Below are 22,467 nucleotides of genomic sequence, written 5' to 3'. Positions count from 1 at the left end.
AACAATGATCAAATTAGTCCCAAAATATGCTTAAAAGCCTCCAAAAATCAGCATATAAAAGTGCCCAAATCGATGCATAAAAACCTCAAAAAGTTACCCAATGAACCAAATAGATGCTACCCAAAAGTCACTAATTTTGTATTTAAAAGAAACCGACAAAAGAGTGTTTAAGGCCCCATTTCCAACCCACTTTTCAATTAACCCAAGATAGCACTTGATCGACTCAAAATAAAAAGTATGTGGGGTCAAAACAGTCCGAAAAACCACATTTAAATGGCTCCAAAATCGACATTTAAACGACCTCTAAAAAACAAGATTTATATGTAGTAAGTACAAATGACAAAAACAGCATTTATATGTCTCCAAGATCAGCAAATACACAAAGCAAAGACAGGTCCCCAAATCTTTCTCCAATACCATATTCATCTCAGTATAAGGTAAGGTAGTATGTGTGTAAGAATGAAATTTTAAGTGTTGAATATGCAAACATGAGACTTTAGGCATAACAGTTACCAAGCCAAAAGATTCAAATGGCGGGTATGCAAACATTCATAAAACAATTGCAAAGGTTCTCCCACCTGTTCAAAGCTTTCTACCCATGATCCGATGCAAATTTTTCAAGTTTTCACGAAGGAAGCCATCAAAACTTTCATAATTTTAACAAACTTAAAAAAAAAAAGTCCTTCTAATGCCACACATTACCACAGAAGATCTAAAGTATTACACATGCTGACTCCTTCAAATTCTCAAAAACACCTTTGTTTCAACTACTTGTCATGCAGTTTCTTCAATTTCTAGTGCCTCAAAGTAAAAAATAACGCAAACAAACCTATAAGTTAATCAGTTCAAGTACTGAAAATGTTATTCTCTTAACCTGGAACAATGAAAGCTATTGCACTGTAGATAAGAATATTGTGAAATGTCATAGCTTCCAAAATGATTCAAAGAAATAAAACAAAAAAAGTTGCAGCCTTCATATGTAAAGCCATAATCCAGCTAGCCGCAGCTCAGCTCTTGCTCAAACTAAAATGACCTACTAAAGACTTATGAGTCTCACCAGCATAAGTAAAGCAAGCAAAATCGAAGCCTGGATCAAGCCTATGCGAAAATATTCTATGTTTTCAGATTTTGCAAATAAGTCACCCAACGTTTCAGATTTTGCAAATAGACCACCCAAAATTTTCAGATTTTGCAAATGAGCCAACAAACATTTTCAGATCTTGAAAATAGACCGCCCAAAGTTTTCAGATTTTGCAAATGAGCCACCCAACATTTTCAGATTTTGCAAATTGACCACCAAAAGTTTTCAGATTTTGCAAATATGCCACCCAAAACTTTCAGATTTTTACAAATAGGCCACCCAAAACTTTCAGATTTTCAAAAAGCAAGGCAAATAGTTCCAAACATCAAGCCAAAAGAAAGGCTATTCTTCTCCAAAACGATCAGTGATTCAACTTACACATGAAACAAATTTGCAATAAGGGACTCATATGGATGCTCGAATAAATGTAAGGAATTGTAGAAAGAAATTTGAAATGAATCCATAATGTTAAAAAAAACATTTTCTCATGTAAGGACATTTTTGCTTTGAGGAAAGCCATAAAAGACGTAAGTTTTAATTGAACAACTTCAGCATAAGCACCATTCAATAAGTTCCATTTGGAAAAGAAATCCCAAAATAACTATACGAAATTTATGTAAGATGTACAGATTTAAATTCTTTAGCCACATTCTCCGCATTTCATTTGATCCGTAAAGATATGAACAGTGAAAAGCTCAAATAAGTTAGCTAACCCAACCTCTTTATTTCCAACAGATGTTAAGAAAATGTCTCCCTATATCCACGGATTACTCATCACAATATCACATCCATCTCATGGTGCTAAACAAACTGAAACGTGTGTTCCCTTTTAAATCATTTATTCAAGAGATTAATATGAATGTAGGATCCATATATAAATGTGGTAGGCGCTTAAACAATAATTCTGAAAATGGGGTGAAGAACAGAACAAAGAACTTTAACTTTGATGTGTATAATTTATATATCAGAGATGCATAAAAAGAAAAGGTAGCAAGATATAAGCAAGTTGTGAAGGAAATTTAGGAGGAGGGGGAAGAAGGGAGGGTTACCTCTTGATGGAGAACCCAAAAAAAACAAAAAAAAAACTGCAAAGAAAAGAAACCAACGGCGAATCTGGCAGAACCTCCCCAAGGCACCAAATCCTTCCCCAAAATTTCAACAACCTCAACCCTCCCTCAAAGGGGGTTTTTATAGCCAGAGGAGAGGAGAAGAGCCCACCTCCACAAACCTGGACGGTGAGCCGAGTACCGAGCGGGACAAAGCAAAAATGCCGAGCGGGACAAGAGAGGTGGCGAGCAGATGAAAGCAGAGCGGCAAAGCAGGTGGAGGCAGAGAGCATGGTGACAGAGGTAAGGCTTTTCGCACGGCACGGGGGAGGGGACCTCCCTCGCGAGGAAGAAGAGGAGCGTTTGGTCGATAAGTCAAGGCTCGCGCGAGGGGCTCGAGTTGAAGATTTAGGGTTTGCGCGAGGGGGCTCGGGCCAAAAGAAAAGAATTAGGGCCCCTTTTGGGGCAACTTAAAAGGGCGGCGGCGTTTTTGAAAATGTGGCTTTGGTGTTTGGTTCCTGCGTCTCTCCTGCGATTTTAAAACCCGTGTTTCACTGTTTAGGGTAAACAGTGAACGTGGGGCTTTACCTGTGTATCGTGTTTGGGGCATCCTATTTTCCTTCGCTGTCCTCACTACTCTCGCTTGCCCTGGTTCTTCGCCCTATCAATCCTGCCCTAGCTACTAAGAAGGTGTATTATGGTAAAAAAAATTCGTGCTCCCTCCTCTCCTCACTCTTCTTCTTCTTCCCTCGTCTTCTTTTCTCCTCTCCCCTCTCGTCCTCCATTGATCTGCAAGAATGATTTTTTTGGTAACGGTTGTGGCTTTATGGTGTTATACATGTATGCGGTTTCATGGTTATTGTTAGATCCATAAACCTCAAAATCGTTTATGTATTTGTAAGCGAGAAGCAATTAGTTTTGATAATTGTGGCTTAGATCTTTAAGATTTTTCCAGAAATCTTATTTTTACATTTGCTCCTAAATTTTATTCGGTTTAATGCCAGAAATAGTTGGTCTTTGCGGTTTTTTGTTGAAGCCCAAAAGGTGTTGTACTTGCGTTTTAATAAATGGAACAATCGGTTACTTGTTGTATGTAGTTTTTGATGTGTTGGAGGATTGGAAAGATTTGAAACTTCTCTATTTTTGATATGGTAAGTACTGCATATGTTCGGTTAGTTCAGATTTGGTACTTCTCGGTTTTTTATCTGCCAAGATTCGTAGGCCAGACTAGAAACAGCTTCTTTGCTACATTGTTGTTGTTTATCTTCACACAGAAATGCCTTGCTGCATGGTTGTCCAGTGAGTGGAGGTATTCTTTTTTGAAAAATGAAAATAGACAAGACATGAATATGATACATAGGATATTCTGCATATGATATTCTTTGTTGTACAGAGAAACTACAAATTCTGGTCCATGTTTGTGCTATCTACATCCCTCCTTTGTGAATATGTTTTCATATTTTGCAGGAATAACCTGAAGAAGATAATGGACGTGCATGAATGTAATCTTTAGAGAGCCTTCGTTAAATCACCAATTTCAGGAATTCTAATCATATATACATTCATAGCTTTTTGGTTTGTAGGAGGGTTGGCGGCATTCCATCTTTACTTATATCATTTTATCTGCAAAAATTTAAAAAAACATGCAAAACCTGTTGTGAATATGTGATAGTATTGCAGTCAATTGTCCATAGTTACCATACATGCCATCTTTAACATACCAAAATGAACAAATTTGTATCAGAGTTGGCAACATTCCATCTTTAACATACATGTCAACTTCAGGTGGGCCGACACTACATCCGTTTCTATGATATCCCAACAGGACACCGCTGCTCGGAGTTCGTCAGTATCATAATTTTAGAACACCGCCTCTGGTTCGAGTGCTTTCATTTCTACGATATCCCAGTCCGACAAATTTGCTCACGGTTCTGGAGTGTCAGAACCGGGCAGCATTCATCGTGATATGCTTCTACATTTTAAAGTCAATATTATAATTTTTTTCCTTGTAATTTTAACATGTTATTTTTTTTTTTTTTTTGGGTCTCATTATAATAAATATTAGTGTGTTAAGGTGTATTTCACTTTTGTTTAGGTAACAGTGCTTATGTGATGTGTTCCAAAATATTTAGGTGATATAAATATTTGGTATTTTCTTGTCTTAACATTTGAACATTAAATTTTAAGAATATTTTGTATTTTCATGTTATTGAATCTTCACTTTTATCTCTACTTTATGATTGCATTAAGAAGGTTGGTAAATTTATAAATATCAAATTTAATAAATTGTTACGGCCTGTATGTGTCAAGTGAGTCTAAAGTAGGTTAATTAGTTATGAAATAGTAAAAGGGAAGATATTGACGTTTTTTTTAGAACAATACCAAGTTTACATGCCGATTGTTCATTTTACTAAAAAAAATCTGTAAATCAACTGTTTATAAAACGTACAAACCAAACAGCTGCAGTTTATCCAAAACAGGGAAATATTAATTATTTTTCTAAAACCAGCTGTTCTCTAAATGCAGAAATCAAATAGTCAGTCAGCTTATTAGGATCAGCTGGTCATCAGCAGATTATCAGGATAAGTTTTTTATCAACATAAGCAGGATAAGTCGCAGCTGCCCAAACAGACCCTTAGAGAGGGATCAGGCGAGTGCATGAGTTAGGGATTTAGGATTTAGGATTTAGATTTTTTTTTTATTTAAATGTTTAATATTAGAATTTCGTGATTTGAGCACTATTCGCTCATGCACGAAACCACATCAAAATGGGTGTCCCTCCCAGCTAAAGTCGACGTTCCGGACGTGTCGGTGTAGTCCGTTTCTTCATCCGGGGCTGTTCGGACAACCTCGTCGATGATCGAGTCAATAAATGTGTCAAATTTGATTTTCGTTAAAATTTCGACTTGTGATCAATCGTTTCAAAATTTTATTCAAATTTTGATTAATTCTGCAACATATAAAGGCGTATGTGACGTGAATTGTAATATTTAACGTGTCGGCTGTCCGAATCGCGAAGTTTATGCGCGCGAAGATGCAAATTGTGCATAAGGCAATCCTAAGTAAGGCTATCAATTTGGCCCGTTGTTCGCGAATAGCTCGTGTTCAGCTGGTTAAACAGCTCGTGTTCGGCTCGTTCGTTAAGCCTAACGAGCCAAACATGAACAATTTTTTAAGCTCGAAATGTAAACGAGCTGAACAAGAACAAAAGTTTGTTCGCTCGTGTTCAGCTCGAATTGGCTCAAAAATAAATACATATAAATATACATAATACATATTCATAAAATTAAATATTATAAATTATAACTAATTAAATTTATTTTAAAAAAATTATCATATTTTAAAAAATTTATCCTATAAATTATAATATATAAAAAAATATTAAGAAAATCATATTACAATCATATTACTATTACTTATATAACTATTATATATTTATAAAATATAAATTACATATTTAATATAATATATAATAAACTATACCAAAAAAAAACCCTAATCCCATTCCCGTCTGGCCGTCTCCTCTCAAATTCACGAGCTGCCGTCTGTCTTTCCCTCATTCTCCTCTCAAAATCGCGAAAGGCTTTCTGGTGCTAGAGCTTAGGGTTCGCCGTTCATGTTCGTCTACTAATATCTACTTCTATTTCTCTTCGGATAGTCAGCGTTGGCTCGACTGCTCGGTTTTCTTACTTGGTTGCTTGTTTACTTATAGAGGTGTTAGATTTGAGTATCTTTTCTCTATTGTTTCATATTTATCTTTGGATTCACCTCTTAGCTTAAATTTTCTTATATTTCTTTTAGATTTACTTAGATTTTTTGAGTGAAACCTGGTTTTTTAGGGTTTTGGCAGTGAAATCTCGCATATTGCATTTATGTCTGATGTCTGGTTTTTTATGGATGAGATCTGATATAAGGGTTGTTGAAAACTTAAAAAAAACTAATCTCTACTTCTCATTCTCGATAGTGTTAGCTCGATCAATTGGTATTCTTGTTTGGTTGCTCGATATTCTTGGACGGCTGCTTGTTTGGATACCTAGGTGTTCTAGGTGTTATCTTTGAGTTATCTTTGAGTATCTTTTCTGTAATATTTCGTATTTATCTTCAAGTATGCCTCTTGTCCTAATATTTCTTAAATTTTTTTTAGATTTATTTAGATTTTTTGAGTGATCTTAGGGCTTGTAGATTTATTTCTGTAATATTTCATATTTATTCACTTTTCCTTCTCCTTGGATAGCCATTGTTGGATGGATTGATCGGTATTCTTGCTTGGTTGCTCGATATTCTTGCACGGTTGCTTGTTTGGTTTCTTATTTATTAGGTTAGTCCCTAATTGATCCCATGTTTTGATTTTTATTGATTTTTTATTGTTACTAAACTGCTAATCTCTTTTGAGTTTATCTTTCAAAAAACTTACATGTTTCCTCCATTTTATTACATTCATGTTTCAGCTTTTTTGTTTATTTGCAATTCTTTTGTTAATATGTTACTTTTTAGGGTCTTTTTTAGTTATGAAAGGGAATTTTAATTTATGTTACATACATGTTTTCTCCGTTTTGTAGTACTTTCATGGATCTTTTTTAGTTTATGAAAGAGAATTTTAATTGGTCTTGTAATTAAAAATAAGAGAATGTGGCATTTACAATAATTATCAGCGGCTAAATAGAATTTTCATGTGAATACCAACTTATTTCCAACTTTGACATCCAATTCTTTCTCACATTACTTATTAGTGGCTTATCTTGTAAATGCATGAATCATGTTTTTGTTATTGTTTTGAGAGTTTAAATCTGTTTAGCCAAAATTACTATAATTTGTGTTTCTATTGATGTGTGAATTCCAATTGTTCTTTGCTTTTTTTATCTTTATTATTGTTGCTAATTTATGGTCAAAAGTCAATGTCTTTATATCACGGTTTCATTTCCAATGTGGGAATATATATTTTTTGTTGAAGCAATAAGTAGTGCATATGCTAGCAAGGTATTATATGATGTAACACTCGAAGTCAAAACATCACACTTATTATATTTTAAATCATCACAAAAGAAATTTGGGGCACATGTAAGTTTTGTGAAATATGATCTAACATGTAAGTTTTTAAAATATCCAGTTCACATCTCTGTCTAGAATCACATGTAAATCATCACAAAAGAAATTTGGGGCACATGTAAGGTTTGTGGAAATATGATCTAACATGTAAGTTTTTTAAATATCCAGTTCACCTCTCTGCCTAGAATCACATGTAAATAATCACAAAAGAAATTTGGGGCACTGCAAACATATTCAAAACCAAAAAAATGTTGCATAAATATATACGATCAAGATGAAGTTTATTGGTATCAAACAAGGTAATAAACTTATGATACAGTATGTCAAAATCTTGAACAATATGTGCCAAGAGGATATGATTATCATGAAAGCCTTAATAAGAATAAACAATAGAGTTCATGAATTTTTGGCAAGTCAAAGCAAAAATTAAACTTGAACAAGCTAGAATTCAAATTTTAGAAAATAAGACAACAACTTGAATGAGATGAGTATTACGTTTCATGTGAATGGTGGTGTTTAAAGGCTTTGCAGATAACAACTTGAATGAGATGAGTATTAAACTTCAACTCTATATAAGTGCTCATCTAATAAGGTGTATTATGTTTCATGTGAATGCCAATAGTAAGCTTTTCTTATTTTATGCTCATTGGCTTGAAGGCTTTTCCTTATATGTGCCAACTCTCTTTCTCCATTCTTAATGTCAATTCTTTATGCATCCTTCTTTCATCATGGAGAAAAACAAAAGAGGAAAAATTTAAGGAGACTATACATGATGTTATTACTAGCTATTATTTGAAGTGTGTTTATGCATTTTTGACTTGGTAGTATGTCTAAAGTGATACTAATTATGAGTTTTTGATTTCATTTACAGTGCAAATATGTCTGAACTTGATCTTTCACAATTTGAATCATCCTCCAACAACAGTTGCTTCGAAATTATCATTTAGTACCAGTGGAAGAGTTTTTAGTGATTATAGAAGTTCGCTCTCGGTAAATACGGTGAATGCATTAATATGCACTTCTAGCTGGATTAGATCTTCTACAAGTAGTTTTAAAACTCCTTTGGTAATTTTCTCTCAACAATTAGTTTTTAGCTTTTCTTAAACTTTTCATTTTATGTTCTTATCACTTATTTTCTCTCAAAAATTAGTCTAGGTGTTAGATATATAATATAAATATATAAAAATTGGTTGGCATGTGTGGTTTATATTCAGTTTAGAGTAATGCTTAACCCTCCAAATGATATAAATAGCAGGTTTAATCGTGAATAGCAGGTTTCAGGTGGTCTGTATGAAGGATTTGGATGATATAAATGTTAAAAAAATAAATAAACTTTAGGTTCTAGACATGTAAAAACATAGGAATTGGGGTATGTATGTAAATTGCCCATATCTTTCAATTTCTAATTGTTTGCATAATTTTGTCAGGTGGGAATAACAGAGGATTTAGATTACCTTTGAAATGATATTCTGGATAATGCAACCATATTATCGTGAAGAGATTGCTCGGCAATAGAAATGTGAGTTTTTTTTTTTTCTTTTTTGGATAATTAAATACAGATCATACAAAATATTAGTGAATACTTTTAGCATGCTATTAATGAACAGTAGTTCGCCTCGTGACTTTGATTGATTGAAAAAAATATATTTGATTGCAATAATATATAGGATGCTATTACCTTTTTATTTAGTATATTGAATCATGATCAGTTTGTAGATTGTATATTGCATTAATTGAGACGTAGGAAAATGCAGAACACAAAAGATTCAATAATTTTAGCTCAAACATATTATTCTTTATGTTCGTTCAGAACAGTTAATTTGTTCATTACTTCTTTGCTTTAATAAAGTTGTTCCTATACTGAAGATTTCTTCAAGTAATCAAGGGTTTATGATACTTTAGTTCCTGTAAGCCTGTTTCTCATGATTTTACATATCTACCACCTAACCTTCCATTTCTCTTTATATACCACTTTTAAAAATTAAAATATTACATCGTTATAAACATAAAAAAGCAAAATTTAGGTGCTAGACATGTAAATACGTAGGAAGTGAGTGGTATACGTGTAAATGCCTCTTGTTTTTTAAATAAACACTAGGCCTAGAAGTCATCAGAATGCACGCGAATTACCCCATCAAAAAATATTAATTTAATTTAATATTGATGACGAGCAGCTTGAGAATGCACATATGAATTTCATTAGACACAGCAGCCAATCTAGAATGTTATATCTGCTCCAGCTTATTATAACAGTTGAAATACTTTCTTATATGTTGAATGCCTTTTCACGCAAACTTTTTTTTTATTTATAAAATTAATCATTGCATTCTTTTCTAAATTACAGAGTTGACCATTTGATTAGGGCTGTCAATTCGACAGAATCAAGACCGGGCAGAATCCTGAATCAAGACCAGCTGAAAAAGATGTTATTGTAATATCCACAGGGTGCAAGAATCAATATTGGCTATAGACCTTCTGAGAACTTGAGCTGTTTTCCAGCAGAGTGTTGTCATTCTGATTTACAGAAATTAATTTTAGTAGTTTGAGTTGTATATAAAGCATAAGAAGAATAAAATGTTCAATACAATTATTTCTTAGATTTTGATTTATATTTTGAGATTTTATTATTTTTTGTATTCTTGTTTAGTTTGTACATTTTAAAAATTATAATAAATCGGTTCTTATTTTGTAAGTTTTTTCTCTTGTAAATTTTTTTTATGTTATCATTTTTTAGTTAATAAATCTCTTAAACTTTTCAAGGAAATTTGTTCTTGAAAAGTTTAAAATAAAATTATTATTTTTAAAATATTTTTTTTACAATTATAATAATTTTATATTATAACGAGCCAATTTCGAGCCGAACACGAACAGAAAAATGGGATTCGCGAACACGAACAGAAAAATGTGATTCGAGTCAAACACGAACACACTGTTCACGAGCCATTTCGAACACGAGCCAGCCTGAGCTCGCTCAGGCTCGGCTCCTTTTCAACCCCAATCCCAGCCCTAATCCTAGAACTTAATGATTCCATAAGGACTCCTTTTGGGTTTCCTCATGTTGGTTTCAACCTCCTAAATGCTAGAGGCCGAGACCACACATTCGAAACTCCAAAAGTGTAAATAAGTAGGTTTAATTTCTAAAATGAGGTGGGTCCCATTTCTAAGGCTCTAAGATAGTCAAGGAAGAACCCTAAGGCTAGATCCTAAACTCTAAGAAGAAAACTAGACCTCACTAAATATGAGATCAACACATAGTTAAGAAAAATTCTTCCCACTTGCAATCTAGCCATCCTTCCTCTAAGCTCATTAGTGAAGCATAAAAAGATAGCAAGATTTCCTCAGGTGCAGTAGTCTAGTTTTGATCAGTTAAAGGTGAAAGCCACGTAATAATATAAATAATTTTTATATTTTCCTACATAAATAGATGAATTGTCCATTTAATAAAATTAAAAAGAAAATGATAAACGAAATTCCAGCATAGCAAACAATAAGGCAACAAGTGGCAACATCAACTGTTTTTCTGCTTCAGCTATAAAGTTACAAAACAACGCTGCAACCACATTTCACGCCACACTTTCCCTCAAATGAAGTCCCAGCAGATTTCCAAGGTATTTTTGTTTAGATCCCCTGTGTACGGAAAGAGCACTGCAGCTAGAGCAACACGGAAACACATGCTATTGAGTTTATCCTGATATTATCTGCCTCAGAAAACTCCCCAGCCCCAACAAACAACATTGTACAAAACATGTAGTGCAGGAACTTCTCTTGAAATCACATCTAGCATATTTATACTCAAAGTAAAATTTAATTATAAGCAACTCCAAAAGCATTAACGGAAATAAGTTCTTATAGTGAGAAAAATCGAGCATTTATGGTAACTCGGCGACTTTAACGTAGGTAGAAGAAATAATATGACAAACTGTGTATAAGACTTAACGAAGGCATCATAATGCTTTCGGTTTTAGCTACATCTCACAAATGTATTGTTACAACATAGACACATCCTGAATCAAAACATTTGACACTCTAAACCATTAATGCTTTACAGTTCAAATATGAGTCATGTGAAAACCAGTCGTACAGGCTATGAATACATGGTTTGTAAATTCCTTAAAAATTTAAATGAGAAATGCCATAAGGCTTATCTAGTAAAGTGTTACTTGTCTCTTAACAAAATGCTAATTGACAGATCCCAATGTGATAATCAATCATATTTATAATTAATAAACATTGGATACATGTATGATGACCGACAAGTATAGGTGCTTCATAACAAAGTAAACAAACAGTTGGCATACCTAAATAATGTTTTTACCTGGGGTACCCACTTAGGCGAAACAAAACTTGTAGCCTCGACAACCGATAATCCAGTTGTTGCCAATCTCTGTATCAGGTCAATTTTCACTTTTGTAGGAATGATAGTCTTCTCATTCTGTAAACCATCTCTAGGCCCAACCTCCACTATCTTTACATAACTTGGCATGCTCCTGAAAATCTGAAGTACATTCATATAAGAATTATGATTTAGTTGGTTGACACTCATGTCTGTCATGTTCACTGTAACCATAAAAGAATTATGATATTCATTTTCTTATTCTACTATTCCCTTAAATATGAATATTTTTCATTCTTTCTCTTTGGTTTGATTCATTTTGATCATTTACATGACAATGTGTTGGAAATTTGATATTAAATAAATGAAAATATTTAATTTTATTGATTAAGAACAATGCTTAATCAAGGTATTTTGTTACTGAAATTAGTTGCGTCGATCTGTAAAGAGAAACTAGCGTCATAAGTTTATAATATAACATATGCACCATAAACCTAAGGAAAGATATCATTAGAGCTTCTTAAAAAGCATCATCGGTGGTTCTAATTAGACATTTATTGAGGGAAATAAATGACTGTGAAAACACACATTCAAACTGTATTTATATAATTAGAATAAAAGCGAATGGTTGCCCGTATGAAAAACAAAGTTGGTCCAATTATGAAGGAATAAATCTTGCTAACCTGAAATGATAATTTGATTCATTAACTGTTACTTTTTGTGACACAAAAAAGATTCCACAGTTAGTATTATCAATGTTGAATATTAGTGTGGTGCATGGAAATACTGAAAATCTTTTGGATGTCCAATATTAGTATGGTACTTGAGAGTACGGTAAAGCTTTTGGGTACCTTATCTACTAGATCTCTTATTTCAATGCCATTCCTGGGCAACCTACAGCAATGATCTTGCAAACACCATGCATCACAAACTCCATTTAGGACCCTCCTCCTGCCAAGACTTGTGGTCCTTGACATTAAGGAGTTTTGGGTAAACCTGTCATTTGATTTTCTATGCCGAGCATATTCTTCACTGCAAGGATCAAGGAAGCATATAAGAAATAGAAAAGGAAATATGATGTAGTATCAACTAGCTGATGCATTAAAGAGAGCAAGTTAAATAAAACGTAGAGATCAACCTTCATTATAGCTTGACCCATCAGCTATTATGGAAAATATAAGATTAGTTTAAAGGAAAAAAACTTTATTAACAGTTATATATCATGACCACAACTTACTTGCAGCTGTTCGAAGAAGTGCACTCTCTGGACTCAATCAAACAGTTTTCCATTTCAGTGTGATCTGATCTGGGTCGGCAAGCATTGGAACTAAATCTTCGAAGCCAGCCAGCACCATTGCATGCTGAGTAGTTGTCAAGACCGATTGGCTCTTCCAAACTTGACATGATGACTGCTGCTATAAAAGTAAAAAACTCATGTTCACAAAATAAAGTGTAGAACGAAAACATCACAGACCTTTCAGACAGAAATTCAATGTGTTAGGCTAAAGTAATAGAAAGCTTCGGAAAACTCTTTGACATTTCAAAAAACATGGATCAACTCAGCACATAGGAATGGAACCAAGATCACCAGAGAACATGCTAAAGCTGTGATGTTTTAAAATACTACTGTTGACTACTAAAGAGAAAGAATAGTCTTTGGAATAGTGAAACTATTATAAAGACCAAAGCAGTATTGGGATCACATATTAGGAGCTATTATTGTGAAGTTAGTAGGGCTCAAGATTACTCTTTGGGACTTTTCGAAACAGGATAGTAAAATTTGTCGTCCTCAAAGTATGACAATTAAAAGCAATGTCCACACACATGACTCATACTACCCAATAAAGCGTTTAACACAATGAGGCAGCCCATTCGAGAGTGTCAATGCTTTATGGGCAGTAATCATAACTTGGCTTGCCGATGTCTGTCTGGCCTTCATCCTAATGTTGCATTGTATAGAGGAAGAGTAACAGGATCAAGTAACAAACAGACCAGGGCACAGCAGCCATCAGATTATGATAATGAAACTTCCAGCAGAAATAATCTTAACAGAAGATAATATTGTCCCACTTTATTCATCTTTAAGAAAAGCATATGATCGAGAAATGGCATTTACAGGAATGGGTTTTACATCAGATTGTGCCAGTTAAAAAACATGGTTAAGAGGTATAATTATAGAGCTAAATGCTTCATTCTAGATTGTAATTTGTAAGAGTTTATTGAATATGATACCTATGGAAGGACAACATTGATAACGATATCAATCATAACAGTATTTGGAGATTCCAGTAACTCGCTTCACTTAGGGCTACAAATGAACCAATGCACTGGATGAACAACTCGAACTCGGCTTAATTACTACCCGATCATTTGTTCAAATTAGTAAATAAACTGATTTAAAATTATTTTAAAAGTTAAGCAAACTAAATTTGAACATAGTCTAACTCTCTTTTTCTTAAAATCATAACATTGAATTAATAAAGAAAGCTACAAAACAGAAGAAATGGAATAGATATATGAGAGTTTAAGCAAATTCCCCTTAAGCAAAAGTGACAAAGAGGCAGGAGGCAAAATATCAACAAAAACAAGTAGCTTATTCAATACTCTATACTTAATATGATAATTTATTTAAATAAAATTTGATTAACTAAAACTTATTTAACTATATATTTGATAATAATTTATTATAATTTAATATTAATATGAGTATAAATTTAATGCAATTTCTTCTTATATTTTTATTTCAACAAACTAGTTTGTTAATGCTTATATTATTTGTGTGTAAGAAAGTTTACTTATAACTTATATATTATTTTATTTACTTAATATAAATTAGTTAGATGCAAATTTAAAATTTGTTCAGTTGCTTATTTTTTAAAATTCGATTAGGAGAGTAGACGTTTTAGATTTGACTTATGTTAAAAAAGGAATAGGTAGACCTAGAAAGATGGGCAAATTTTATAAAAAATGATCTTAATTTATTAGATTGAATGAAAATATGACACTCAATAATAGGACGCAATGGAGAAAATGATTCATGTAGCCGGCCCCACTTAGTGGGATAAAGTGTTGTTGTTGCTTTTTTTTTTAGATGAGTAAAATAAGCTTTTAATAACCTTATATAAAAAATCATGCACCCATTAAGCAAGATTCAAAATTTTAATTTTATATAAAAAAAAGTACTTATTCAAATTTTTAATTTGTTCAATTAATATAAACAAATCAAGTACAAATCAAGTATGATCATAAAAAAAAATTTAAACAAGAGAAATATGAACATATATGTGAAAGCTCGAATAAAACTCGAATTGGATATGAATAACTTATGATTCAACCAAGTCATGTTCAATCCATGGCATACTTGATTCGACTCTGCTCAATTATAGCCTTAGTTCCACTTATCTTTTTTTTCTCAAAAGTGATTTCCATTTCTTATTAAAATAAAAATTCCAGGAGATTGAATCTTCTATGGTAAAAGGCTAAATCCAACTATTTACGCACCTCGGCCACAAGGATCAAACTAATTGTAGTTAAATAAAAGGAATAAGAACAACTAAAATAAATTGGTACAAAGTAGCAAAAATAATAAGAAGCTGACAAGTTAAAGAGGATACTAAATATAATGTATCCAACTACAGAGATCAAGCCACTAGAAAGTACTCTGACTATCATCCTAAAATTAACACATTCCACTTAAACAACTTTTGTAATGATTTTCATTATATTGCTTGGGTTTCACAACAACATTATAGTTTCAACATGCGTAAACATTTAAGATTGAAAGTGATTTGATGTTTCTTTTCCATTTCCTTCTAAACTAAAGAAAAATAGTGAAGTTGGAAAATCATAACCTGGCGACACAGAAAAAGTGCAATTCAGTTTTATGTCTTATATGCTTCTAAAAAATATGAACAAATTTTCTCATACCAGTTTGTAGTAATTATATATATTCCTTGCATTGAAGAGGGAAAATGCGCATCTCATGTGATTCTAGTTAAGTTGTAGCAATTTGCTCCTTACTTTTAAATAGTCTCAATAAGAGGCAATAAAATGTATTATATAAAATAACATAATGCCGTTTTTACAAATTGATGATATGAAAGAGCAAGCTTGCAATTAGACAAGAAAAGTCATAATACTAATGTCAAACAATGAATAGAACTTTTAACTGATAACTGACAAATATGTGTTTCATACAAAATGACTGAGATAGTCTTTTTTGAATCCCAAATTGTTCGTGGATTCAAATATCACGGGAAAAGCTAGGGAAGGAGGAAAGAAAGAGTTGAGGAAAAGGAATTTTAGGGAAAATGCTTATCAACTTTCCGAGACAATCGTCCATTTGGGATCTCAAGGCCCACCTTTGTTACACCATTTCTCCCCTTATTGATGGTGATGGGTGACTGTTTTGGTGAGACTAAAGCATAGTAAAGGCCTTGAATCTTTAGTTCAACATCTAAAACTGATATCTAGAGTTATTTATGGGATATGTAGTTGTTTTGTATGGTATAGTGATTAAAATTCTTAGACTAGTTCGACTAAGTTTGAGGATCTATTTAGAAAAGTGGTTTAAAGTTAAGTAAATGACTGGAGATTCATATGAGTAGTTGTTAGAATGTGAAGTTATAATTTGTAGTAGATAGTTAAGTTTGAAGGAGTTTTATATCTAATCTAATCAATTAATAGTGGTAAACCAGTCACCAAACTAAAGGTTAGCACAAATTAAATGATTATTTTGAAAAGAAAATCTTATGTTACTTTTGAGCAATGAGAAGCTATGTAATAGATATTTGATAAGAGAATAAGGAAAATATATACGATGTGAGCGGTGAGTAGACCTGACAGTGAATGCCAAAGGGGATGGGAGATACAACTGTATAAGGGGACAGTAGGTGATAGAGGTGGCTGTGAGGTGGAAGAGACGGGAAAGTTGAATGGTCGGTTGGTAGTAGGTGTTATGGAATATGGGATTAGATAGTGGAAGGTTGTAGGAGGGTTGGAAGGGGGAACTGCAGCAACTCAGGTGTTTAGCTGTAGCTAGAGATGTAGTGGGAGCGGGCGGGATAATGAGATGGGTGAGGAAACCCTGGTAGCAGTAAGACAAGGAGAAATGGGGTGCTAAAGGGTGCGACTAAAAGCAGAAAGGGGTGGGAATCGACGACCGTAGGTTATCGGAGTGGCGGTAACAAGCAAGGAAAGGGAAGATAGACACCACCTCAAACGAGTTACGGTCGGAACACCTGCTTGTCGTCAGATACAACCCTCAAAAGAAAAATGAGGACGTTACGGCTTTCCCAATAGACATCAGAACTCAAACTCAGAAAACTATCCATAAAAAAACCAAATAACCTATTTATAATAGTAGATAGGTAAGAAGGGGGAGGTCCATTTGAGTGATAAAACCAGCCCCATTGGACCTACCGGTCCAAGCATCAGTAGTGTTGCACCGGTTCAGTTGAACCAACTGGTTCAGCTCTCCTGGCCTTGCGTCAGTTTACTGTGGTTGGGAGAGCTTTGACTTCATAACCTAAATGATACCGGAGTGAACCCAAACCACAATAGAAAATGAAAATAATATTGCTAAAATTTAAATAGGTTGCAACCAAGGCTCTTCATAATAGAAAATAAACAAAAAACAAACAACAAAAGGCACATTAGGGTGACAGCAAAAAGTTGGATGGCGACTGCACAATAGGAGGGGTGCAGGTTGTGGCTGTGGCAGTCAAGGCAATGTAGGTTGAGGTGCTGCAATTGGCTTGCAGTAGAGGAGAGTGAACCTGACTGTGGATGGTCACAAGAGAGAGAAGAAGGGCCAGGGTTGGTGAATGGAAGAAGGGATGTGAGGTGCAGTTGTATAAGGGGATGTGTAGGAGATAAGGGTAGTTGTGAGGTAGAAGAGACGGGAATGCTCACTGCCTGACTGTCCCAACAGAAATCACAACTCAAACTTAGAACAACCAACCCTAAACACAACAAGTAACCTATTTATAATAGTAGATAGGTAAGGAGGGGGAGGCCCCTCCACTTGGGCAGTAAATGCAGCCCCTTGGATCGGTTGGTCCAAGCAACAGAGGGTTGAACTGGTTTAACTGAACCAACTAGTTCGGACCTCCTAAGTCCCGCGTTAATAACATAATGAAATTAAAAAATACAGCAATGATAGGTATCTAATCCTACAAAAGAAAAGGCACACACTTGAAGCCACCAAATAACAAGAAAAAAAAGAAATTTTTGCTCAAAAATTTCATTCAAAAACTAATATAAGGCATTGTTAAGTAAAATAAGATCACATGATTCGAGAAAGTTTAATTTCATTATGTTAATGTTCTAAACTGAAGTAGAACCCCATACATTGGTATTCAATAACTCAATTTTCTTTTGACTTCACCATTGACCCACTCTTGGAGAAAGAAGCTTTATTCTGTTTGCCTAAATACAGTCTTCACAAAAATCTAGATCGACTGATTTCAAACCCTGAAGCTTATTTTTTGAAAGAAATCAAATCTTTCTTGCTTATATGGCCAAGCCTACGATGCCATAAAACTGCATCAACCCTGATTCTAGTCGTATCGATGAAATCATCCATTTCATTAATCAAATAAAGGATGCAGTTAATGTTGCCCCAAGCCATCAATAATAACCCTTAATCACCTTTCAAGAATCACCTGTGAAAGTGATCACGTGACATCTGGTTCACAAAGATGGGATTTCTCTTCAAACAAGGAATAAGTCTGACATTAGTAAGTTTCCGGACTATTTCATTCGGCAACTTGATATCAACATCATGTTTTCCTATTGTACTACAGGTCTTATTATCTCCCAAATAAACTTTCCTTAGATCCTCATGAGTGTAGTTTTTAAATACATTTTTATTGGGGCAAGCTAAAAGCGACACCTAAATCCATTATCCAGGATTTAGTACTGACTAAAGATAACACCAGAGAGTCATTTTGGATTTCACCAGTTGAGACATTAGTAAAGAAACTACTATCGTGTCCTCCACCATTAGCTTGCCTTGGAGCTTTGCAGTCTTTCTTGAAATACCCAATCTTACCGTAGTTCCAGCATTCCTCTGCTTGACTTGGGTTATACTTTCTTGGACTTGGATCCACCTCTGCTTATATTCCTGCCCAGATTATTTTCCCTATTATCAGCATTCAACGCTGAACCTGAAGATTCATCATTCTCTACTTTTTTGTTAACTTACTTAATTCAGGATCAAATCCATGACATCATCAAAGTTCAACTTTAAAGTTCCTTGAGAATTACTTATGGTCATTACCAAACCATCCCATCTTTCTAGCAAAGAAGATAGTATCAACTTTGCTCTGAGCTTATCATCAAACTTGATCGTAACACTAACTGGCTCATCACAGTGTTGAAGTTATTGAGATACTCTATCACTAAACTGTCTTCCACCATCTTTATGTTTATGTACATCTTGGCTAATGAGATCCACCATAGTTTTCTCATTCACAATGTTGAACGCAACGGATGAGAAAAGTGTTAACCTGATCAAACCCAGTGTCGTTCGATCTAACACTTACCATTCTGTCATAGGCATAGACTCAAGCTTCTTGTTATTCCTTGTAGTGGCAAGTACAATTTTTTCTGATACAACAAATCCTCCACTTGCATCTTCCGAAATGTGAAGTTCATCCTATTGAACTTCTCCACCTTGAACCTTGCTTCTTCGGTCATTGCTCGCACTCAAATCAGACAGACCTCTGATACTAGTTTGTTAGAAGAAAGTACTCTAAAAGAATCTCCTAATTTCACCATGGAATTGGATCACAGGATTCGAGAAAATTGGAATAATAAATTTAAGCACAGAATCAAAATAAAAAAACAACCAGAATAGAACGCAAGAATGTTACGTGGAAAAATCCGAGAACAAAAAAAAAACCACAGAAACACACCACCACAAATTTTACTACGAATTTTAGAGAGTATTATAAAGGATTCACACAAGTTTTATTATCCACACTCACACGGAGAACTACAGTGCACAACTCCACACACTTCCTACTGATCTGATGCAGAAACGTACATCGTAAAACACTAGAATCCTTCTCACCAACGCTTCTTACCTGGAACAGGATTTTATTGATGAACAAACAAGAATTGTTACGCTCCAAGCCCGTACATATGCTGACATAAGTAACAGTTCTTGTGAAAACTGCTCCGGTTGAGAATTTGGGCTCTTGGGCCCCTAGCTCTCCAGAAGCAAGCACCCCAACACCAGAAGTGGACGCCTAAGTGCCCACTTTGGCTACAGGATTTCTGCCTTCTCAGTCTGGGAATACTCAATGGGCGCTTAAGCGCCCTTAGCTCGGCGCCTTGGTGTTGGGTGCATTCACTATGTGGAAGCCAGCCTGTATGCTGCTCATGGGTGCTACAATTAGACTCCACAAATAATAATCATTACATTTCAATCATATTTATATAGATTATAATGATTAAAAAAATTTAAATAAACAAAAAATTATGAATAGAAAGGTAGGTGGTTATTAACAGAGGAAGGTGTCAACTGATTCCAAATTAATTTTGTTATGATTAGCCCATATAAGTCTTTAAGTTTCAAATTTTAAAATTTGTAGAAATTAAAATTACAATTTTAAGAAAATAAAATATAAAGTCAAATGTTTTTTTCGATTGGGTGTTGTGATGGGCTGGCAATTTCTTGAACTCTTGTAATTATAATTTTGATTTCATTTGCTTGAAAATTTAATTGTTCTTTGGCCTTCATTTCGGTTCCTTCATTATTGAACATATTTTATTACACCACTCAATTCTCATTCATACAAAATATAATATCTATTTATACAAATAATCTAATAGTATTCTACATGAATTATATAAGAGAATTTTTCCTATAAAATATACATAAATGATGATTACAATTATATCTCTAGAGATCTTCGATTGTTCTCCTTTGTTTTATTTTGATAATAATATAAATAATATTATCCTTGAAGCATTATCCTCAGACGGTGCCACATTTCAATTTTCATTCCCGGCGCACTCATCAGATCACATCTCTGTCAAAATGTTCAGTCTATTCTGGGAGATAGCATTAATGCCAATCCCTCTAGGAGCTGGTTGGCCTTTCTCTAGCTAGATCGATCTGAGGTGGTGAGGTGACTTTAGGCAGCATCGTCAAACAGATTTTCCCTTTGGCTTGACCCATTGAGGGAAGCATCCACCAGACTGTCTGCACTTGGTGGTTCCTGTTCGGTACATCGTCCTCGTCAGCTCATACTAGTTAGCTTGTAAACGATGGCACATACTCGGTAGCTCGCTGATCCCAATTTGGTAGATAAGGCTGAGAAACTGGAAAAGCCTCTCGGTACTTCAAAAGGCTAGCATCACTGCATTTTGATGATCAAAGCACTTTACAAACCCTTAAGTCATACTCTCAACACACAACAAATTGAATTTATTTATGGATCCTTCTTCTACAAGACCATAAACTTTCAGATTCAATTGAACAAATTTAAGAAAAATTATGCCAGGCCACATCTCAATTCTATTCAATTGAAGTTCAGGCTTATATGGAATGATAAGAAGCGACGCTATAACTCTTCTTACTAGCTAGTAGCCATTAAGTACCATCTAAAGTCCCATTGAACTACCAAGAGCCAAACTACATTAAACGCCAAGAATCACAAAGCCCCTTCTATAAGCTCAATAAAACATAACATCAGCAAAGGCCAAGCATAACGCACCAAACTGCCACAATACTGACACTATTACTCGTCATCAGAAGAACCCCAAAATCAACAAGCAGTACAAAAAGCAAGTCATAAACCCAAGAATCCCATTAAAATATAATCAAACTTTTGCTGGGCAATAGGAATGAGCTTTGTATGACAAACGCCTCACGGGCAAACATTAAGGAAGCCAAACAAGCAGAGAAGTGAAAGATGAAACGCTAAAAGCTCAGAAACAGGATCGAACAGACCTGAGATGGTCGATCAGCAGAAAAAAAGTTATCGATCGGATGTCAATAGAAAGCAGGAATAGGGTTTTCTCGCCCCTTTTTTCCAAATACCGTGAGATCTGAGGGAGAACGGGAAATTGGAGAGGTGACGTCCACCTTTTTTGACGAAAATTATTCCCTAATAGAATTAATAGTTTTGAGTGGTTTTAGTTGGTAGTTGGGCAGGTGAAAGGGGTGTATCGAAGTAGATCAGCGGCTCCCGTCTTCGGACGTCAAATTGAGAGGGAGAGGGAAAGAGACGTAGAAATCCTTAAGTTGGTGGTAGTTCGCGCCAAATGGCAGTTGCCACTTCTGCCGTCAAATCAGCCGATCTCATAGAAAGATGACCGGTATGAGCTGGTTACGTAGGAAGCACGTGATGATTACTGTTCAACCTTGAGTTTGGTATTTAATTTTATGAGAAATTTTTTTTTTATATTTTACTCAAGTTTCCAGGAAGGAGCTACTAGAAGCTAAGGAGTTTTGAGAGGTTATTGTAGGATTTTCTTCGAGGTTTTCTCTTTCCTTTTTGAGGAAAGTTTTCCTACGATTTGCTTCAATATTGGTTTATTCAAATGTACTATTCCTCTCTAGATCCTTTTCTAAGATTATTTTTTTCATTTTTCTTCTTGCTCATGTTCCTCTTCTTGGGGAATAAGTTTTATGAGGTTTATTTTCTATTTCTCTTTTAGTTTTACCGTTCTATTTCTCAATCATTGTGTTTCTCTTCTCTTCTTATTTTTCCTCTTCTCGGGAAAGAAAAATTAGGATTTCTTTTAATATCTCTCTCTCGTGGTGCATTCGTTATTTTTGGGTTTTCAACCTTCATTTGCTCATGGATTCACGTTTGTTTCCTCATCTTCCCTCTTTTTCTAGAATCTTTACCAGATGCATCTACTTCTATGAGTTGGAAAAACATAATTTCTTCTCATATTTCTAACGCCTCTCCTTTTAATTTGTTTAATATACCTTCTGTGGA

General features: G+C 34.4%; 1 protein-coding gene across 3 annotated transcripts in view; it reads right to left on the bottom strand.

The window, feature by feature from the left end:
* Window positions 1-21,841, bottom strand: part of LOC110033516 (hydroxymethylglutaryl-CoA lyase, mitochondrial-like) — a 40,907-nt gene extending 19,066 nt beyond the window's left edge. Inside the window, exons 1-4 of one of the 3 annotated variants that reach the window (XM_020737528.1) lie at window positions 21,471-21,841; window positions 12,744-12,921; window positions 12,358-12,538; window positions 11,489-11,668 (exon numbers count right to left, since the gene is read on the bottom strand). In XM_020737528.1, the coding sequence (XP_020593187.1) occupies window positions 11,489-11,668; window positions 12,358-12,538; window positions 12,744-12,910 (528 nt within the window). In that variant the 5' untranslated portion in view covers window positions 12,911-12,921; window positions 21,471-21,841. The remainder of the gene's footprint in view (window positions 1-11,488; window positions 11,669-12,357; window positions 12,539-12,743; window positions 12,922-21,470) is intronic. The other 2 variants (XM_020737527.1, XM_020737530.1) reach the window with 2 other exon arrangements.
* Between the last annotated feature and the right edge of the window lie 626 nt (window positions 21,842-22,467).

This window comes from Phalaenopsis equestris, unplaced genomic scaffold, assembly GCF_001263595.1.
Source record: "Phalaenopsis equestris unplaced genomic scaffold, ASM126359v1 Scaffold001207, whole genome shotgun sequence".
Taxonomy (NCBI): domain Eukaryota; kingdom Viridiplantae; phylum Streptophyta; class Magnoliopsida; order Asparagales; family Orchidaceae; genus Phalaenopsis; species Phalaenopsis equestris.
This window is presented reverse-complemented; position numbering and strand designations above follow the sequence as displayed.